At 37.8% G+C, this 22,341-nt stretch overlaps 1 protein-coding gene across 1 annotated transcript; it reads right to left on the minus strand.

The window, feature by feature from the left end:
- Nucleotides 1-3,721: 3,721 nt before the first annotated feature.
- LOC140991247 (uncharacterized) lies at nucleotides 3,722-4,497 on the minus strand. The gene is made up of 2 exons (XM_073461183.1): nucleotides 4,281-4,497; nucleotides 3,722-4,095 (listed from the first exon to the last, which is right to left on the minus strand). Exons 1-2 carry the CDS (start codon nucleotides 4,495-4,497, stop codon nucleotides 3,722-3,724), a joined length of 591 nt encoding a protein of 196 aa, XP_073317284.1.
- Nucleotides 4,498-22,341: the final 17,844 nt, after the last annotated feature.

A 22,341-nucleotide genomic window follows, 5' to 3' on the forward strand; every position in this document is an offset into this window, starting at 1 on the left:
CGTCGCCCTTCATCGAGACACCCTTGCCATACTCCACAGTCGCTCTCTCCCACGCTCGCCCTCGCCTCTTATCACAGCCACTTTCTCCCTCGCGCCCTCGCCTCTTGTCAAAGTCGCCTCGCCCCTGCACCTCCTCGAGCGCCCTCACTCTTCGCCTGCAACTCGGGTCGCACACTCTCGCTTCACAGCCTCGCGCCGCGCGGCCCCTTGTCCGCACTCGCCATCTACCCGCAGCCCCTCACCTGCACTCTCTTTCAAGTTCCGTTGCCCCGATCTCCCTTGGTCTTGTTCGTCGAGTATTTTCCCACACTTCTTTCGGGTAAGTTTTCTCTTCTATCTATTTAATTATCCTTAGCGCCCATGTCTTCCTGTGATTCCTAGTTTAATTCCTTGAGTGATTCCAAGAGGTCTAGCGAGTCTGAAGAGAGTAGGACTTCCTTAGAAGATCCTGAATTTACCCTCGATTCTCCTGAGGAAGAGGCCATCAACCATAGTCATCCTGGTAAGGAAATTCTTCATGTGAATCAACAGATGAATATATCCAATGCCAATAACCTATGGTATGGCCATCTATCGTCCCACATGCCTCCCACTAGCGAGTCAAAACTTAGGGCATCATTCCCACCCCCGAAGACCGACCTATCTTGCTTCCCCCAAGGGTTGTTATACTTTTTTCCAACACCACTTAGATGCGGGTCTCTGTTTTCCTCTGTGCGATTTCCTCCAAGAGTTGAGTAGTTATTATCAAGTGCATCTAGGTCTGCTCACTCCCAATGCTTTCCGCTCGATATGCAGCTCCATCGTGTTATTTCGGGCCCTAGACCTTTCTTTAGATTGTACCACTTTCTCTTACTTCTTGATTTTGGCCAAATCCAAGGAAGGACCCTCTACGTAACCTCTCGTTCTAGTCATAAGCTTTTTGATGGGGCTCCCAGTCACATGAAGGACTGGAAAAAATACTTATTCTTCATCCAGTCTCCCAAAGATTTGACTTGTTCCACGGAGTAGTACCTTACATTTACAAAGCCTAAGCTTTCCAAGGATTTTAAGAAAGATAAGACATATCTGTGCATAATGAGTGTATTAGGAGATAGATGCTTTAGTATTCCCCAGCTCTTATCTGAAAGATCTCATGTACTATGTCGAGATATGTCAAGCAAAAGTTAAACTGAAGGAAGACGTTGGTAGATATTCTCATCTTTCCACACTTCTTGTTTCGTTTTCACTTATTATTCTCTTTGATAAAATTCTCATCTGGTTCATTGTTTTTATTCACAGGTACTAGAGTCATGAACACCATACTGCTCCGTGAGGCTGCGAAGAAGAAAGCTAGGGGCTCATCATCAGCACCCAAGAAGCCAGTTATCCTAGAAGTCACGACATGCACGAAGGAAAATTGCTCTACTGCTGCGAAGAAACCTGTTGGCTCACCCACCACTGCGAATAAGAAGGCATGCTGATCCTCCTCCCCCATAAGCGAGCCTCGTCCCCACCTCCTCAGGCCGAGTCCCCTACACAGTCTGGAAAAAAAAAGATTTCCACTGATCCGGGCCCATCAGCCCCACAGGGACCTTAAAGATGCCAAGGCGCAACATGTGAAAGAAGCCTCCTCATTCAAAGAATAAATCCTCAAGTCCGAAGAGTTCAATGAGAGTTGTGGTCCGAAAACTTTTCATTACTTAGAGGTGGGTTTTGAGAGTGCAGTCGACCTCTTCAAGGCTCAAGGCTACCCTCCAACAGGCGCTTCCACCGCCTTCATCAACCTCGAGGACTTCATAGCGAGTCTCCCTCCTGACCCTTAGATCACGTTCCTTTACTTATGTTATTTTCTCTTTAACGCAAACGATGTATGCCGTCGGGTAGTATTTGTCACGTACTGCATTGCTTTACTTTCCGTATTATTATGCTTATGGATTTTATGACGCTTATATTTGGTTATCTCCTTTTGCGTACTTCTGGTATGTATGAGACTCACTTTATGCTACAATGAGTATCTTGCGTTTGAATATACTGCTTCTTTTGAGTCTATTTCCGATATTTTGGAACCACTGGGGTAAATAAAATCGACTATAGTGCGAGCTTATCGAAGTTTTCTCCCTTTCGTCACAACTTTTCTTTTGTCATGCTCAACTCAGCAAATAAAATCTAACTTTTGTTTTCCTTTCTTCTCCTCTACTAAGCATAGCCTAAGACTGCGTTTGGTTGGAGGATAAAATAAACTAATGATTAGTATGTAAATGATAAAGAAAATGATTGTCGTAGAAATTTAATACATGGTGTAAAATATTATTATGTTTGGTAAGATTTTTAAGTGTAGGATAATTTTGAATTTTTTGATGAAAGGACAAAATTGCCCTTTCTTCTTTTTTTTTCTTTTTCCACTCCGGCGGCGGCGGCGGTGGTCTGGTGGCCGATCCGGCAGCGGAGGTGGCGGCGACGGTCCGGCCACGTTGGTGCGACCGACGGCAGAGGCGGCGACGGCTGCCGGCCGGAAGTGATCGGTCGGCGACGGCTGCGGTATGCCGGCGTCGGCTGGTTCTCGGTGGCTTCCGGCGACGATCGGCCGGAAGTCGGTGGCGGTCGGTCGGCAGTCGGTCGACGGCGATGGTTGGCCGGCAGTCGACCGGCGGCTGGTGGCGGCGGTCGGTGGTCGGTGGGCGGTCGTGGCGGGAAGTAGTAGTGAGTTTGGATATAGGAGAAGGGTAAAATTGGAAAAATAGGAAGGATTAAGAGTTGGATAAATAATCCTAGGGGGTGAGGAGTTATTATTTTATCCAGTTAATATAACCTAATCATTCATAGGAGAGATTGACTTGGTTAAATAAAAAACGTACCGCAGCCTGAGTAGATAAAATATGATTTTCAATCTCCCACCGCTTGTTCTCTACTAGACGCAGCCCAGATAATAAAAGTTCCACCTCCTCACCCATGACTCATCTGCTAGGCGGTGCCTTAGCAGGAAAATAAAAGTTTCACCTCTTAACTCTCTGACTCCTCAACTAGGCGATGTCTTAGCAGGAAAATAATATTTTTAATCTCCCCCCTCCTCTTATCCTCTACTAGGCGCAGTCCAAGTAGGTAAAATTTAATTTCTCTTCTCCCCAACTCTTCTCCTCTACTAGGCGCAACCCAAGTGGCTAAAATTTAATTTTTCATCTCCCCAACTCTTCTCCTCTACTAGGCGCAACCCAAGTAAAATATAATTTGTCTTCTCTTCAACTCTTCTCCTCTACAAGGCATGGCCAAAGTAGGTAAAATTTAATTTCTCTTCTCCCCAACTCTTCTCCTCTACTAAGCGCAGCCCAAGTAGATAAAATTTAATTTTTCTTCTTCCCAAATCTTCTCCTTTACTAGGCGCAGCCCAAGTAGGTAAAATTTAATTTGTCTTCTCTTCGACGCTTCTCCTCTACAAGGCACGAACCAAGTAGGTAAAATTTAATCTATCTTCTCCCCAACTCTTCTCCTCTACTAAGCGCAGCCTAAGTAGATAAAATTTAATTTTTCTTCTTCCCAACTCTTCTTCTCTACTAAGTGCAGTCCAAGTAGGTCAAATTTAATTTTTTATCTCCTCAACTCTTCTCCTCTACTAGGCGTAGCCCAAGCAGGTAAAATTTAATTTATATCACCCTCAAAATACAACAACATCCATTAACTGAATAGAAGAACTTGACTTTATTAAATTTCAACTGATTACATAGGACAAATTTAAAAATGAAATACATCAATGATAAAATCGAGAATGATATTTCCTAAGGTGATAAGCACTCCAGGGCCTCTTTAAAGCCTTTCCTTGCGTGTTCTCCAAGTAATAGTCTCCAGAACTAAGCTTCTCGATCATTTTGAAAGGACCTTCCCACTTTGGGTGCAACTTCCCTCTCTGCTCTTCTTGTACCTTTCTTAAAATCAAATCACCCACTTGGAAGCTTCTCTGAACGACTCTACGATTGTAGGATTGAGCTATAAGGTTTTTATGAGCTTCCATACGAATGCTCGTGGCCTCTCTCTTATCTTCCAATAGATCAAGGTTAGTGTCCCGTCTCATACCATTTTCTTCGTCATAGAACATCACCCTCGCCGATTCCAATCCAATTTCAGCTGAGAGCACCGCATCATTGCCATAGACTAAACTGAAAAGAGTTTCTTTTGTTCCTTCCCTTGGAGTAGTTCGATGCGCCCACAAGACACTTGGTACTTCGTCCACTCAATTGCCCTTAGCGTTGCCAAGTCGAACCTTTAGACCTTGCACTAGTGTTCGATTAGTCACTCAACCTGCTCATTACTCTGCGGGTAAGCTACAGAGGTAAAGAATTGTTGGATTTTCATCTCTTTACACCAAGCTTGGATCTTAGCTCCTTGAAACTGTCTTCCATTATCGGATATCAGTCTTCTAGGCACCCCATATCTGCATACTATATTCTTCCACAAGAATTTCAAGACATCATTCTCGGTGATCCTGGCCAAAGGCTCCGCTTCTACCCATTTCGAAAAATAGTCCATTGCTACCAATAGAAACTTTTTTGAGTGGGAGCTATAGGGAAAGGCCCCATAATATCAATTCAATTCCCCACTGGTCAAAAGGACAAGCGGCTACGATAGTCTTCATCAGCGCGGCCGGCTGGTGATGCAACCGAGCATGATGTTGACAACTATTATAGGACATCACTAATTCTTGGGCATCATGCAGCACTAAGGCCAACAATAACCTGCGAGCAACACTTTCCGTGCCAAAGCATAAGCTCCCAAGTGATTTCTACAACACCCCTCATGAACTTCCCCGAGCACATTATCTTAAACTTGCTCGGGTCATCAGGAAGCTTTCCCTCCTTCAAGTAACCAGTTATGACAATCCTCCAATCCTCTTCTTCATGTTCAACTGCAGGCAAACTCGTGTGAGGTGTGAGTTCGACTTGAAATACCACATCCCTAGTCTTCCAACTTCCCATTGTTCCAGCCATTTTGGCTACAGTGTCTGCCTTTTCATTCTCTTTCATGGGATTTGCTTAAACACGACCTCTGTGAACTTCTCTCTAACCATGTCCATCTCTTGGCCATATTCTATAAATTTTTCATCTTTCACATCATATAATCCCTTCATCTTCAACGCTACCAGCTGTGAGTCAGAAAAAACAAGTACTCGACGTTTCTGGCTGCTTGAACCCCTGCTAATACAGTTTCATACTCTGCCTCATTGTTGGATGCTCGAAAATCCATCCTTATAGCCAAATTCACTTCATCTCCAGCCAGCGAAATCAATACTACCCCCACCCCACTTCCATCATTCGAAGAGGAACCATCAACATACACCTTCCAAGGGTCCTTATTTTCCTGATGCACGGTCTCAGCTAGAAAATCGGCTAAGGCTTGTGCTTTAATAGTTTTCCTTGGTTCATAACGGATATCATACTCTCCCAGCTCAATGGTCCATTTAACCAAGCGACCGGACATGTCTGAATGAGTTAGGATCATACCCAATGAACTGTTGGTGAGCACCACAATTGGATGAGATAGAAAATATGGTCTCAAGTGCCTTGCCGTCATTACCAAAGCCAAAGCCAACTTTCCAACCCCGAGTATCTTATCTCTGTCCCTTTGAGCGCGTGTGAAACATAATAGACTGGCTGTTGAGTTGATTCCTCTTGCTTGACAAGAACCGAACTCACAGCTCCTTCGGTGGAATATAATATACCAACAACAGCTCACCTGCTGTCGGTTTGGCCAGAACAGGGAGCTCAGCTAGGTACTTCTTCAATTCTTCAAAAGCCTTGTCGCAATCCGGACCCCATTCAAATTTTTTCGCCTTACGCAAAATCCGGGAAAACGGTAGGCTTCTATGAACGAACCTCGAGATAAACCATGCCAGCGTGGCAACCCTCCTCATCAATTGCTGAACCTCCTTGGGTCCTCGGGGGCAAACCATGTCTTGTATAGCTCGAACCTTCTCGGGGTTAGCCTCAATCCCCATCTCTGTCACCATATAACTTAGAAACTTCCAACTCCTCACCCCAAAGATGCACTTCTGAGGATTCAACTTCAGCCCATATGACATGAGGGTGGAAAAGGTCTCCACTAAGTCAGATATGAGCTGGGTTGAGTCCCTTCACTTTACCATGATATCATCAACGTATACTTCGATATTCCTTCCCATCTGCTCAGAAAATACTTTATCCATCAATCGCTGATACGTGGCTCCGACATTTTTGAGTCCGAAAGGCATGACCACGTAACATAAGGTTCCTTCAATGGTAATGAAACTCACTTTATCTTGGTCCTCCACAGCCAAAAGGATTGGGTGGTACCCCTGATAAGCATCTAACATACACAAATATTGATGACCAGCCGTGGAGTCCACCAATTGATCTATCCGGAGCAAAGGATAGCAATATTTAGGGCACGCTTTATTAAGATCTCTGAAGTCCACACACATCCTCCACTTCCCTGAACTCTCCGGCACCAGGACGACATTCGATAGCCAAGTAGGAATTTGTACTTCTCGAATATGCCCAGCATTAAGCAGTTCTCCCATTTTTTTTATAACTTTATCTTTCTCGGGCCCGAAGTGTCTTTTCTTCTGTTTCACAGCGCGAGCATTCAGCATGATATTCAACCGATGCTCTGCGACATCCGGGGTTTTCCCTTTGAGTTCCTGAGCTGACCAAGCGAATACATTGAGATTAGCCTGTAAACACACAATGAGTTCTTCCTTAACCCCCGGGTCAAGGTCAGGGGCTATTTTGAATGTCTTCTTTTCGAACCCCAACACTATAATCTCGGGCTCTTCATCCACCACCTCTTGAACCTCCTTCTTCGTGATAGGTAACCAACCCGCTTTTTCCTTTCTTGATCATATTAACCTCCACCCGCGCTCTCTTTCCCTCTTCCTTTACTACCCCTTCGTAACACCGACACGCTATTTTTTGGTTCTCACATAAGACTCCAACCCTTTTTTCCACAGGAAACTTAAGCTTCTGATGATAGGTGGAAGCTACGGCTCTGAAATCCTTCGGGGCAGGCTGTAACGTCCTGAAAATTTAAAAGTTCACGTAAACCACATGCATGCAGGTTATCAAATTTCTTTTGTATTTTATTAAATTGTTTTAATGCATTAAATGCATGTTATTGCATAAATATGTGTTTTAATTCATGATTTATTAAAGTTCATGCATAATGACTTTTAAGTTGCATTTATCTCTCGACCGAGGAACAGAGACCGGAGATATTTAGGAAAAATATTTTTATTGAACAATTAAATTTAATTTTTTAATATATGGTGTATTTAAGTGTGATTTTTGAAAATGGATTTTGATGGAGTATTTTTACTCGCCAGGTCTTATTTTAAACCGGTACGCGAATTTTAGAGAGTCGGAGGATTTTTTGAGGGCTCGAAAAATATTTTCAAAAACGTACCTAAACAAAATATTTTTCGAGAGTGTTTTAAGGCTTGTCTGGATTGTTTTATTGTTTAATGGGCCTAAAACAATTTAAATCCTTTATTTTTAATTAAAGGCCCATTAACATTTATTATTCTAACTTAAACTCCTTAATTAAAACCCTAAACCTATTTTCTTCATGGTGGCCGCCCATCCTCCATATTCAGCAGCAGCAGCAGCCTCCTTTTTTCAAAGGAATTACAGAAAAAACTCGAAATAATCCTTCGTAGAAACCGATTAAATATTTTGTAAAGCATTTAAAAAAATATGCTTGAATGAGTAAAAATATTTTGGCTGAAGCATTTTATCAAACACTTGGTATGCGATATTTTGGTATTTGAAGAACACATAAAATGTTTCAACAATGCATCTTTAAAACTATGAAAATGATAAATAAATGCAATAAACAAATAGACACAAATTTGTTTATGGATATTCGGAGACTTCAAATGCTCCTACGTCACCCCTTCTTTCCCTTTGAAAGGATTCACTAGAAGACTTTGATTTATACAACACCTTGTATAAACCCACTCAGCTAGGACTTACACTACTACCTAAACTGAACTCCTAGCACTCAAGATTGTAGGCAACACCTCACAATCAGCATATTGTTTAATGTCTCATATGCAAAGACTACAAACACAATGTTTTACGTCTTTGTGTAAAGACTCACTCAACTAATCTTTGAAGTTCAACTCTCTTGCATATGCGTGAGTGATTGTGTGTGAAGAATTTATCAGCTACAGTGTACATCTCAAATGTATCCTCACACAAGGGCTTGTGCTCTCAACTAGCTGATTTCTTCATGCTAACTGCCCATACAGAATATGACCGTTTGGAAAGCTTTTTTGGTCTTCAAAATGTTGTATTTATAAGCTCCAACAATGATATATACGTTAGACACAAGAATATGACCGTTTGGAAAGTTTCTGAAATTGCAACGGTCAAATTCGCCTTGCTGGACATTTTCCCGACTGGTCAACTCTGGTCAACTCAACTGGTCGTTCAGTTCAACTGGTCAGCAGCTGGTCCAGTTCAGTTGGTCAGCTGCAGGTCTGGTTCGGTTGGTCAGCAACTGGTTCAGTTCAGTTGGTCAGCAGTTGGTTCAATTCAGCTGGTGTACTGAAATCAGCTAGGCTGATTTCAGTTTGTGCAAAACCAGTAGTTTCATCGTCATTTATCAGCATCTTAAGCTTCAATAAAGACTTTGACTTCTGAAGATAATTTGTATATCATCATCTTATCTTTTCAACACATACTGAATCGCTTCATTTCGATAACCGAGCTGAGAGATATGACCAAAATACCGTAGCTGCTCAAACCCAACTGATTGCTGTCTTTGTGCGATCAGTTACGATCAGTTTGACCTAGATAACATCCGAATTCACCCAACTAACGTGAAATACGACTTGTTCAAAATTGAGCTTTCTGATCAGTGTAGTTGGCGGATTGTCATTTGAATCATCCAGCTGGGAGATATCATAAAAACACCGAAGCTCGCCAGAAATTCAGTTTGGCAAAATTCAGTTTCAGTTTGATTCTCGTGTTTGCAACTTCACACATGAGTAAATATGTTAGAAATATAATAACAAGTTTTGTTAACATCAAAATCAAGATTGCAAACATTAAATGTTCCAGCAGTTTGGGTGTACCTCGAGTGTGCATGGGGCTGTGTGCTTGAGATAGTTCGGTCGAGGAGGGTCCTAAGGTGGTCTAGGAGGGGCTGGTTCGAGTATGGTCCAAGCCGGTTAGGTGTAGGGTCGATGGTTTGGTTCATAAGTCGCGGCTAGTGTGTGGCTAGAGTGCATAGAAAAATTACAGCGTCATTGGGCTTGTTTCGTGGGTCATATGTGGTCTGAAACGAGTGGTTTAGAGGCTGGTCATGTAGGTTTAAGTCACGATTTAAGTTTGGAAAATTTTGATTAAGTTTCGGGTTGATTCGGGTATATAAGTTTTGTAACGGGCTCGAGTTTACGTCCAAGAAATGCTTATAAATATATTTTGAGGTGTTTTAAGGAGTTTGGTTGGATTTGGGTCGAAATTTTGAGGTCCATGGGTAAAATGGTCAATTGGGGTTTCCAGGGACAAAATGATCATTTTGCACTCGCGTTGAGTTCTTAGTCCTGGAAGCGCCCTAAACACGATTTTACATGTTTTAAACGTTTATGTCATCATGGATATGAGTTTTTATGTAATTATGAAAAACACATTCCATGCTTGATTTTAAGGAAAGTTTACGTATATGCATGTTTTATTAAGTGATGAATATGATGATATGTTTTTGAAAGAAGGGAGTTGGTTGTGACTAATACGAATACGTTAATACGATGATATGTAAGGCCAAGGCTCAGTGGGCGGGTAATGCTGTCGTTGATGTCCCCGCAGCCGGGTACTTCGGTTACACGTAGATAGATCCATCGCCTAATACGATGATACGAAAGTCACAACTAATGAACGGAATTCAAATCAAGAAAAAAAACACGTATATGTTGATATGTGAGTTATGTTATGAAAAGGGTTATGCTTTAACAAGTCATGATTAAGCATACGATTTTATGAGTTCATGAAACACATCTTTATTACATTGCTTTTCACTGTTGCATGTTATGTAGATGTATTTGATATAACGTTACAGGTGTGTTGAGTTTTCAGACTCACTAGATGTGAATGATGCAGATGATCTTTTCGATGAGGAGACTGGAGGTGATGATGACTGAAAGGGCGGAGCTGGTGGCGCATGTTAACCTGAGGACCTCGTATTCTTCCGCATGAATATGATTTTATGGAAACACGTTTAAACATCGTTTTAAGTGGTTGATGATTTTATCTTGTTGAGGGATTTGATAGAATTTAATATGCTTGATGTTTTATATTTTTAAAAGGTAAATTGTTTAGGTTGGTTGCTATTCTCATAATTTTTAACTGTAGTTATTTTATTCAGCTGTGCGATGATTTCACATAAAGAATGTTTCGAATTTTATGGATTTATGTAGGCATGGTTTCGGCCATTGCATTTAAAATAATGTTCAGTAGAATTTTAAAATGAACAGACGTTTCAGTTGATATCAGAGCAAGGATTCTTGTAGAGGTTTGTGCCACCGCCAGTTTCAAAAGCTCAGTCGTCAAGCCTCAAGTTTTTAAGTTTTAATGTTTTAAATGTTTTAATGTTATCACCTGTATGTTTACATGATACATGTGTTCAGCGATTTACAGTACATGTTTAGCTGTTTACACGATTTAAGGATTATATGTTTTTAAAAAACTAGATTGGATTGCATGTTGGTTACGTTTGGAATTGGACATGTCTAAGAATTCGAATATTGGGCGTGAGGAGAGGTTGAAAATGATTTGACTATGTTGATTTTTGGTTAGTAGTACTGATGTTCTACTTTGTGGGTTATAAGTTAGTCATGCAGATTATGAATGTTTTTGGGACATGTAGATTTTCTAAGAAAAATACTGATGGTTCGTGGTTATAGTTGGAGGATCGTGTGTTGGGCACCAGAGGTGCTTCGATATAACGTTACAGGTGTGTTGAGTCTTCAGACTTACTAGATGTGAATGATACAGGTGAGCTTTTCGATGAGGAGACTGGAGGTGATGATGACTGAACGGGTGGAGTTGGTGGTGCACGTTAACCCGAGGACCTTGTATTCTTTCGCAAGAATATGATTTTATGGGAACACGTTTAAACAAATTTTTAAGTGGTTTTTGATTTTATTTTGTTGAGGATTTTGACAGATTTTAATATGCTTGACGTTCTATATTTTTAAAAGGTAAATTGTTTAGGTTGGTTGCTATTCTCATAATTTTTAACTGTAGTTATTATATTCAGCTGTGGGATGATTTCACATAAAGCATGTTTCGAATTTTATGGATTTATGTAGGCATGGTTTCAGCCATTGCATTTAAAAAAAATGTTTAGTAGAATTTTAAAATGAGCAGACGTTTCATTGGCCATCCCAGAATTCCATTATACAAAGACAGGGTATCCCCGACAGTGAAGGTTATCATCTTTGTTAGCCGCCGATGATCTGTCCCCAAGGATAAAGGAAGAACAATCGGAACCAAAGGCGGGACGACGTGCCCTGCAAACCCATACAGTGGAGTAGAGATCGGCTTAAACTCAAATTCTTCCACCTTCATTTGATCCAACTTGCTCTTGAAAAAGATGTTTACGGAGCTTCCATTATCAATAAAGACCCTTGTCACATCATAATTGGCAATGGTGGCCGTCACCACCAAGGCATCGTTATGTGGAGCCACAACGCCTCGATGGTCTTCCGGCCCAAAGCTGATGACGGGTTATTGTGGTAAGTCTGTACTCTTGGATATCTCATAACTCTCCAACCTTCTTCTTTGTGCTTTCTGATTTCGATTGGAGTCCCCATTAGTAGCACCTCTTAGATCATATGAGTCATTCATCTCGTAGGGTGTTTATCCTCATTCATTCCCCTCATCGGTTTGACGGGCTCCCGAGAGACATCATGACCTCGACATTCCCTTCTCTGCTCCCCTACCCTCTTATTTATCCATGGAGGGCCTCGACCTCGCCTAGGGGACAGGCGAGACCTCGGTCGACTCCCGGATGAGGATATTTCTTGTCTATCCCACGTAAAAAATCTAGCACTGCTCTGAACCCTTTGGAACTTGTCACGATTCCTATTCAGTGGAACATGGGATAAGAATTGTCCTCTGCTCCTAGCCTTATCCTCTTCACTCTCGCCCGCACCTTTCTTCCTACCTCCCCTCTCCGCTCCCTCAACTCTACTTCCCCCAGGCCGCTCTTCCATCTTCTTATGCCGCTGGGCATCTTCTAAATTTACATATTTTTTCCGCCAAAAATAATAGATCATCATAACTTGATGGAGGTTTTTTGACCAACAATTTAAAGAACTACCTTCCTCTCAGTCCTTGGGTAAATGCACTTATCATGATGTCAGGCGTAGCCGATGGTATCTTCAGCACTGCAAGTGTGCTAAGGTCTTTCTCTTCTCCAAGACCTGATGTCTTATCTGCTTATTTAGCTTCTAGCTTCTCACACACTATTTGCGTGATGTTGAAATGCTTGATGATTTCTCGCAAAGTTTCGGCTTCTTGCTGTTTCATCACTAACAAGTTCAGGTAATTTTTCTGGTTCCTTTTGCTGCTAGCAAACCTGTGCAAGAAATCAGTGGAAAAATCCTTGAAAGACCGTATGGAGTTGGGATGCAGCGTATTAAACCACTGCTGGGTGGATCTCACCAACGTGCCCAAGTGCACCTTGCACCTAACTCCATCTAAGTATTGACGTAACAAAGCTGTATTCTCAAATCTCCCCAAGCATTTTTTTGGGTTAGTATGCCCGTCATACTTCCCCACGCTTGACTGTCAAAAACTTGGGGAAAGCCCTTCCTCCATAATTGCTGGGAAAATAGACTCTCTTTCTTGGACGCTGGAGCTCTGTTTCTCAATTTCTGCCTCAACATTCTTATCTCCATCCACATCTCCTCCATTTACGGATTTTCCTCACTGGGGAGGGGCCGCGTCTCTTCAACCCTGCTCTGACGGCCCTCCAAACTCTCCTCTTGTTCCTGGCGAGTGGCTTGTTCTTCGGCAAACATAGATTCTTGGTTCCTCTTCATAGCCTCGTCTACTGTCTTGTTAATGAACTGACATAACTGTTCCACGGTCAGGTTCCCCATATTCTCATTGGGATGGGGTTGCTTGGCTCTAGTATCAGGACGAGGTTGTTTCTGTCTCATCTCAAGACGAGGTTGCTCAGGTTTTGTCTCAGGACGAGGTTGTTCCTATCTCGTCTCAAGACGAGATTGTACTGAGTTAGTTCTTCTACTTCCTCTCCGGCCTATCATCTCTATGTCTTAGCTCAATGTTCTCACAGACGGCGCTAAGTGATACTCACTGAAAATTTAGGGTTCGGTTCCAGCAGGTGATATTAGTCTAAGTGCAGACCTTGAATTTAATATAAGCCTGAAATCACAAAAGAGACTGTTAGAAGCCCTCCGACGCTCAAGTCAGAGACTGTGAATATAATGAGAGAGCAGCTAATGGTGATGCTGAAAATCAATATAGTGAATGAATAAATTGAACTGTAACGTCCCAAAAATTTGAAGATCCACGTAAACTACATGCATGCAAGTTATTAAATTTCTTTTGTATTTTGTTAAATTGTTTTAATGCATTAAAATCATGTTTATTGCATGTATATGCGTTTTAATTATTGGTTAAATTATTTATTTAATTTTTTTTTAAAATTTTTTAACGATGCATGATTTATGATTTGCATTATTTTAAATTATTACATGTTTATTTGATGCACGTTAAAATATTTTCTTGAGTTTTATGTTTCAGGTGAATATTCAATGCTGGATCGGGAAAAGAGACCGGTGACGATTTAGGCAATTTATGAAAATGTGGTATTTTATTTCAAGTCAAGAAAATTGTATTTTTAATTTATTTAAGAAATTTTAGCATTTTAAAGCCTAATTTAATTTATTAGGTGATTTTGAGATTTTAAGATTTTCAAATACCAATTTGAAAATTTGAAGATTTTAATCTTGAAACTATTTCACGATGTCTAAATGGATACCCTTTTTGGCAAAATTTGTTTGTAATCGTTTTTATTTCAAATATTTTAGACGAGCAGCTTATTTTTATCGCAATTTGAAAGATTATTATTTATTTAAAAAAATTTATTTTTTCGCAAATTTTAATTATGTTTAAAAAGTACGGTACGTCACAGTTGGTAACAGAGTGGTGTTCTTGTAAATGGTTATGCCTACTGTCGGTTGCGAGAAGCTCACGAAGTCACGCCTCAAGTCTGTAAGTTTAAAGGTTTTAAATTTTTTTAATGCTATCACCTGCATATTTACATGATATACGTTTTACAGTGCATGTTTATCTGTCGTTATGTTTTGAGATTAGATGCTTTAAAATTTTTATGCATGTTACGACATGAAATGAGAAATTATATGATTTTCATGCATGTTGGTTTTGTGATGGAATTGGACATGATTAAGATTTTGGCTATTGGGCGTTAAGTGAGGTTGAAAATGATTTGACCATATTAATTTTTGGGTTAGTAGTACTGATGTTCTACTTATGGGTAATAAATTAATCTTGAAAATTATGAATGTTTTTGGGGGATGTAGGTATTCTAAGAAATGTTGGTGGTTCGTGGTTACTAGTTGGGTTAATTTTTGAGGATTTTATATAAGCAATACTGATTCGAAGACTAAGACAATCTTTAGAAGTGTAAAAAATGTATAACTTGAGATTTTAAGTATTGATGGAAATTTAAGATTTGGTTATGGGAATTGAGTTTGGGATTAATAAGCTTAAAATTATTGAACTTTATGTTACGAGAAACCTATAAAATGGGATTAGGAGCGCCAAAAACTTATGGATAATTATGTAATTTTTGTAATTAAGGGCCAATTGGATAATTTTCGAGGAAAGCAATTAATTTTTTTCAATTGAAGAAACGAGGGAGATATGATTTTTATCGTAAAATCGCACAAGTTGTGAAATTTATGTGTCACAAAACCCGTCACCTTATGTTATTTTGAATTCTGCGACTTATATGTTGGTTTTCTGGAAATGTTTTCAACAAATTATTTCTAGTACTCTGTGCTATCTTCGATTGGATAGTAAATTCGTAATTTTTTGATAATAAGTGAGAGAGATATGATTTTTATCGTAAAACCACTCAAGCTGTAAAAATTTGTGCATGTTCTTCGCGTTTTCTCAAGTTTTGGTTGCAAGTTTCATTGGGATCTCCTGAATCTTTGCTGCTATGGTTAGGGCAGCATGTCCAGAGCGTTCCAACGAAGTCCTCGACATTTTTAAGTATGTTCGACGTGCAAAAAAAAATTGTTTAGGTTTTTGAGGTATGCGAAATGTCTTGTGACCAAATATGAACGGGTTTGGAAGTCGGTGACCTCTCCACCCCAGTAAAGCATGATTGAGTTTAGATCAGGATTGGAAAGTGGTAAAGCATGACCAGGGACCAATCCATCAGGTAAAGCATGACTAAAGATCTCATGTATGTGGTAGTGGACATCCCTAATAGCCCAGTACTTTGGTTTGGTTTGGTTTGATCAGGCGTATTTATGTATGAGTCACTTACTTTGAAACACATCTCTACGCAAAATGATGATGTTTATGTACGTCCAAGAATGCATAATGCAAGTATGTTTATGAAAAGTTTTAAGATATGATGACATGTCTATATTTATGTAAGTACGTTCAAGTTTAAGCATGTTATTTCATGTACTCTAATTTTTAAGGAAACTATTTTATGTTGTTTTAAACAAGTACCTGTTATGAGCTCTTTACAATTCAAATATTTAATCAAGCATTTTATTCATATTGCATTTTTAAAGGATCATTATTTATTTAAGAAAATTTTTATTTTTTCGCAAATTTTAAGTAGTTTAAAAGTACGGTACGTTACATTAACGCTCAAACCTGATATTTATAGGAGAACACCTGGGCTTATCATGTAGAGCCCAAATTCAGTATACGTAAAAACCCATGTATTTATTTAATTGTTAAATTATTTATTTAATTTTAAACGAGTTAGTGATGCGTGATTTATTTTTTTGCATTATTTTAAATTTATATTTTTATGCGATGCAAGTTAAAATGTTTTTTGAGTTTCATGTTTCAGGCGATTATTCGATGCGGGATCGAAAAATAGAGACCGACGACGATTTTGGCAATTTTAAAATGTGGTCTTTTATTTTTAATTAGGATTGAGGCATTTTAAATGATTTATTGAGTTTTAGTATTTCAAAATCCTAATTTAATTATTAAGTGATTTTATGAGTTTTAAACTTTTAAAGAGGTGACACTTGTGTTTTTTTATTTTTAAGCTAGAGGTGGGTAATTGTTTTTTTTAGAAATTTTAATTACTTAATTAACTCCCTAATTACCCCCTAATTTAACACTCACACACACATCGCACTTTTACACACACCAACTCACGCACACCAATTAAGCAACACACATTTCAATTGTATTTGTTCCATTCATTTTTATTAGAAACCTAGGGTTCTTAATGTCTAGTGCAGCCGCCCCCTCCCTCTGATTTTTCAGCAAGGTTTCGCTGATTTCGTTACAAGAAAATTGTTCCACGATCGTCCCGGATCAACCCTCGCTATGTCTCCGCTTTGGTATCGCCGTATCGTGAGTTTTAAACGTCAAAAGGCATGTATATTCTTTCGTTTTATGCATCGATCTCGTCATAGTAGATATATTGATGTATGTAATGCATGAAAGTTTGATTATTATGAGCAAAGTTTGAGAGATTATGTTTTGAATCGATTTCTGAAATTTTTTTAGATCTCAAGAAAATGTTTTGTTGTCATTTTAAAAACTGCGATTTTGCGGTCGAGTATCTGGAAAAACTTTCGACATATAAAACGTAGTACTCTTTGATATATTTGATTTGATATAAAATTAGTAATTTTTGAATAAGAAACGAGTGAGTTATGATCATTTTTGTGAGACTGCTCAAACTGAAATTTTCTAAAAATATGTTCATGATATGTTCTTGAAGTTTTATTATTGCAGGCTTCGTTGGGCATCGATGGGTGATCATTACTGCGTTTAAGTATATCGAGAATGATGTTGGAATGTTTGTTGGTGTTTTGTTTCGTGTCGTTAGGCATTTGGTTGAGTTAGAAATCGTAGGAATTGATTTGGTGTCAAATTTCGTGTTCATGAGTTGTATTACGTTGTAAGTTGGATGTCGTTGTTTTGGGGCATTTGTTTGAGTTTGAATCAATGTTCTAGCACTCTAGGATGGGTCTCGAGGTGTCGTTCATGGTCCGTCCCTGTTGTCCTTCAAAATACGAAATTTCAGAGCCTACACGGATCCCTATCCGGACTCGTACATGGGGTCCGTGTCATTTTTCCTTCAAAATGCGAATTTCCAGCATGTACCCGGACCCTTACACGGGGTCTGTGTACCCTTTAAATTTTTTTTTATTTTTTTATTTTTATTTTAAAATATGAATATAAAGTATAGAAAGTGTTTGTGGTTATGAATATAAAATATAGGATTTGTTTTTGGGTTTTATGTCAGGGTTTAGTACGATGATTAAACGAGGTCAAGTCCCGAGTTATCTAGAATGTCATAAGTTATTTATTTAATACGGTGGTGAGCACGGATACCTACGTCTAAGCTATGAAAGATAAGTGTTTGAATTCATGTTAGTATGTGCAGCAGTGGCCCCAAGCGAGATCCAACGAATCCCTCAACGCCAAGTAAGTATGTTCGACGTGCAAAAGAAAATATTTCTAGTTTTTGAGGTATGCTAAATGTCTTGTGACCAAATTATGTATATGATTGGAAATCGGTAAAGTATGACCAAAGACTAATCCACCCCGTTAAATTATGAACAAGTTTAGATCAGGATTGGAAAGCGGTAAAGTATGACCAGGGACCAATCCACCCGTTAAATTATGAACGGGGATCTCATGTACGTGGCAGTGGATCTTCCCTGTTTGCCCAGTACTGTGGTTTAGTCTGATCAGGGTATTTATGTATGGGTCACTTGCTTTGAAACATGTCTCTATGCAAAATTATGTTATGTATGCTCAAGTATGTATGATGCAAGTACGTTTACGAAAATTTTCATGACTATGGTACGTCTATGTTATGCGATTACGCTCAAGTTCCAAGTACGTTCACGCTATCAAGTTCAAGTTCATGTTTCTACTATGTACGCTCTATTTTGAAGATGCATGTGGTTTTATTACGTATTATTTGATACTTCTAGTTTATACGTGTTGAGTCTTTGGACTCACTAGACTTGATCGATGCAGGTGAGGATGACTTTGAGGAGACGAGGGGTGGGGACCAAGGAGCAGGCTTGGACTGAGCAGGAGGCTAGACCCGATGACCGCCCATGTTTTATGTTTTTAAGTTTATAAGCATGAAAATTTTAATACTCTGATTTCACGTTTTGGCTTACGATGTTTTAAACAAGTATTTTCTTTAGTAAACTTTATTTGTGAGCTCTTGTATCGCAAATACTTTTGGATGTGCAGTTTAATTATGATCACACTTTGAAAGTTATTTGTATTTAAGAAAATTTTTAATTTTTTCGCAAATTTAAAATAGTGTGAAAGTACCGTACGTTACATATCATGGGCCACCTACTTTGGATAGGAATGGGTCGGTGACCCAAAGTCCGATTTGGGCCTGGTCCTGATAGGCCTATTCGTAAGGTATCAATATTATTTTTTCTTCAAGTTGTGTTGGCTTCTCTTCACATTTGCAAGTTTATGTGTTATTTTCTTGTGGTTTCTTTTTGTAGTTTATCGTCGATTTTCCGCTGTTTTTCTAGTTAAATGTATTATTCTTTGTTCGATTTGTTGCAATGTGTCGACCAACTTACTTCCCTGACCTACACGACATATAACAAGGGAAATGAATATATACAAGCCAAAAATATGATGTTGTAGACTCGTAGAACACAAAAATAAAAGCAGGTAAAATATACCATTAAAAAATCACACACCCAATAGAATTTTATAAGCATGATTTTTAGCAATTTTTAAGGGAATCGAAAAAATAATAATGCATAGACCAATTTAATACCGTAGAGAATGACAACCTTTTTTTATACTTCTTTTTACCTATCAGATCTATCCCAACCTTATACGCCAAATGCTTGTACAATTAATTCTCCCTATTTTTTTTTGTGTTGAGAATGAAGCACTACTTCAAACTGCAAAATTGACAGTTTATTTTCTTATGAAATGATCACTAATGATTTTTAATGAGCAGCCAATGTTGCATCCACCTACATTGATAATGGCCACAATCAATTTCAACACTAATTCATATTTTCGTTGGTTTTTTAGACGCATATATAATTTTTTGTAGGTGTAGCAATGATGTAGTTGATGTATTTGCTTTGTGGTGGTTTTTTTTTTATTGTCGTTAGTTTCTCTTCGATTTATGCTGGTTTCTCATCGAACTATGATGGTGATGCCTTCGAATTTTTATTTTTTTTTCGATTTGTGCTGGTTTGTTTAATCTATAGGATTTTAACAAAAGACGTATAGGAAAGTATTATACATGCAGTATTTTTTTATATCATACTATAACATATATTTAATATTTAATGAATTTTTTTTTGTTTGATTATTTCAGTATGTTATGCATTTTGTTTCTTTGTGGTGTTTTTATGTTATTAAGTTTGATAGTACATGTTGTTTGGACGTAATTTAAAAGTTTATGTTGTATTAGAATTGATTATAGTGATATTGTTTTTTTTTTGTTTTATGCATAAGTTGTTAAAAAAATGTTGATGAAAATAAGGCTCATATGCTGAACAGAAAAGATACAACGCTAAGATGTTCTTCTACTTATTTTAGAAAAGTAATGTGCAATCTTGAACTAAAACTCAATGAGAAACAACAAACGAGAATCATAAGTACTCCTTTGGGTTAATGGTTGAAGATGTTAAACTCTTCATCTACAATACTAGAGTTGATGTGATATTAAAGAGTTTCAACGGCTCCTCCTCCTCCTCCTCCTCGTTTGTTTTTGGGAAGGACATTGTCGTCCCTTTAACATTTACATCCTTTGATTTCTCTATTGTTCTTGGTTTGCTGTATGAGAGCCAACTAGTAAACCAAGATCTCATAATGAAGTCAAACTTTTTATCACATTATTTTGAAGGGAAGCATAGCAAAGCCATGAGGAAGATAATTTCTGAAAATCTCTTGTTATTAGCTGAATCAGATGAATTTTTAGATGCATTGGCATTTTAAATAATTTTATCTTGTATTTTTTTTATGATTTAGCTTGACGTATGTTGATATTTTTCAGATTTAGCTCGACTAACTAACGTTCATTTGGATATTTGTAATTAATGCTCTAATAGTGCAATTTTCTTGTTTGCAATTGGGATATTAGTATCTTTTCATATTTTCTGTTTGTTAAAACTCTAATAGTGTTCAGTATTGCCACCAAACACAAGGTACTTTCAACCTAATTATTGACACAAACATGTGAATTCCGGCACAAACATGACACAATTCCAGTATGAGTATGAGTTAGGAAAACAACTTTTACACTGATTTTCATCTACCAAACACAAGACATTTTCCTTGTAATCATTGACACAAAATAGGTTAATTACAACACAATTACAGTATAATCATACCCTAGGTAGATAATGTGAAATATGATTATATATTTCAAGGGGAAAAACCATCGTCTCGATCCAAACACATATGTCTAAATAATGAATATGATTTAGCATAACAAATTCTTACTATGATTTTCATCTACCAAATATATGACACTTTCAACGGAATTATTGACAAGATAAACCATCATTGTCTTGACCAAAGGAAAATTATATGTTTTGCCAATGAGTAAGGTTTAAGAAAATTACTTATTATCAAGTTTTTTATTTACTAAACACAACACACTAGCAACCAAATTCTTGGCATAAAATAGGTCAATTTTGACACAAATTAAAATAATTATAGTATAATTTGTTTGTTATTTGGTACATAACGTGAGAATATGGGCATGAATTATGAGGAAAATCATCATTATTTTGACCCAAACTTATATATCTTATCAATGAGTAATGTTTAGAAAAACTATTTTTTATCATGTATTTTATATACTAAATACAAGACACTAGCAACTAAATTATTAGCATAAAATAGGTAGATTTTGGTAAAAATTAAAACAATTGCAATGTAATTTGTTTCCAATTTGGTACAAAACGTTAGAATACGAGCATAAATTCTGAGAAAAACCACAATCGTCTTCACCCGTACTTATATGTTTTGTCAATGAATAAGGTTTAGGAAAACTACTTTTTATCAAGTTTTTTTATCTATTAAACATAAGACACTATCAATTAATTTCTTGGCATAAAATAGGTCAATTTGGGCACAAATTAAAATAATTGTAGTATAATTTGTTTGTGATTTGGTACATAAAGTGAGAACACAAGCATAAATTCTGAGGAAAACTATCTTCGTCTTGATCCAAACTTATATGTCTTATCAATGAGTAAGGTTTAGGAAAAATACTTCTTATCATGTATTTTATCTACTGAACACAAGATACTAGCAAATAAATTCTTAACATAAAATAGGTTAATTTAGGCACAAATTAAACAATTGCAATATAATTTATTTACAACTTGGACATACGTCAGAATATGAGCATAAATTCTGAGGAAAACCACTATATCTTGACCCAAACTTATATTCTATCATTAATGAGTAAGGTTTAGGAAAACTTCTTCTTATCATGTTTTCATCTACTAAAAACAAAACATTAGTAAGTAAATGCTTGAGATAAAATAGATTAATTTTGAAATAAATTAAAACAATTGCAGTATAGTTGGTTTTCAATTTGGTATATAACATGAAAATATGCGTATAAATTCCGAGGGAAACAAGCATCGTATTGACCCAAACTTATATGTCTTGACTGTTGGATCAATTAAAGTCCTGGATGACTAACAAAGGCCTTGAAATTATGAAAGAATTTATATCCTAACCAAGCTGAATTTTGTAAATGAAACTAATATGCGAGAACCACAAATCGACTTAGACCTGCCAGAACTGAAGCAAATTGTTGTTTAAAGGAAAACTGATTGTTGAAGCTAATTGATCAATTTGCTGACCGTTGGATCAGAGCCTATAAATCGATGAAGTGAGTAGTCAATAAATATCCATTCCTCTCAATTTTCACTGTTCATCTTCTAAGTGAATACTTCCAAAGAGAAGGAGTGACATATAATTTGTTCAATTTTATTTATCTACTAAACCCAAGACACTAGCAACTAAATATTTGACATAAAATAAATTAATTTTGAGACAAATTAAAACAATTGCAGCATTTTGTTTTTTGCAATTTGGT

Source organism: Primulina huaijiensis, chromosome 13 (assembly GCF_012295235.1).
Source record: "Primulina huaijiensis isolate GDHJ02 chromosome 13, ASM1229523v2, whole genome shotgun sequence".
Lineage (NCBI taxonomy): Eukaryota > Viridiplantae > Streptophyta > Magnoliopsida > Lamiales > Gesneriaceae > Primulina > Primulina huaijiensis.

Excerpts from the sequence above, each read along its gene's own strand:
- LOC140991247 (XM_073461183.1), bottom strand. The coding sequence starts at position 4,497 with ATGGACTATTTTTCGAAATGGGTAGAAGCGGAGCCTTTGGCCAGGATC. Across the intron at positions 4,096-4,280 it reads CTCTGTAGCTTACCCGCAGA|CTGAAATTGGATTGGAATCG; the intron begins GTAATGAGCAGG and ends CGGTGCTCTCAG.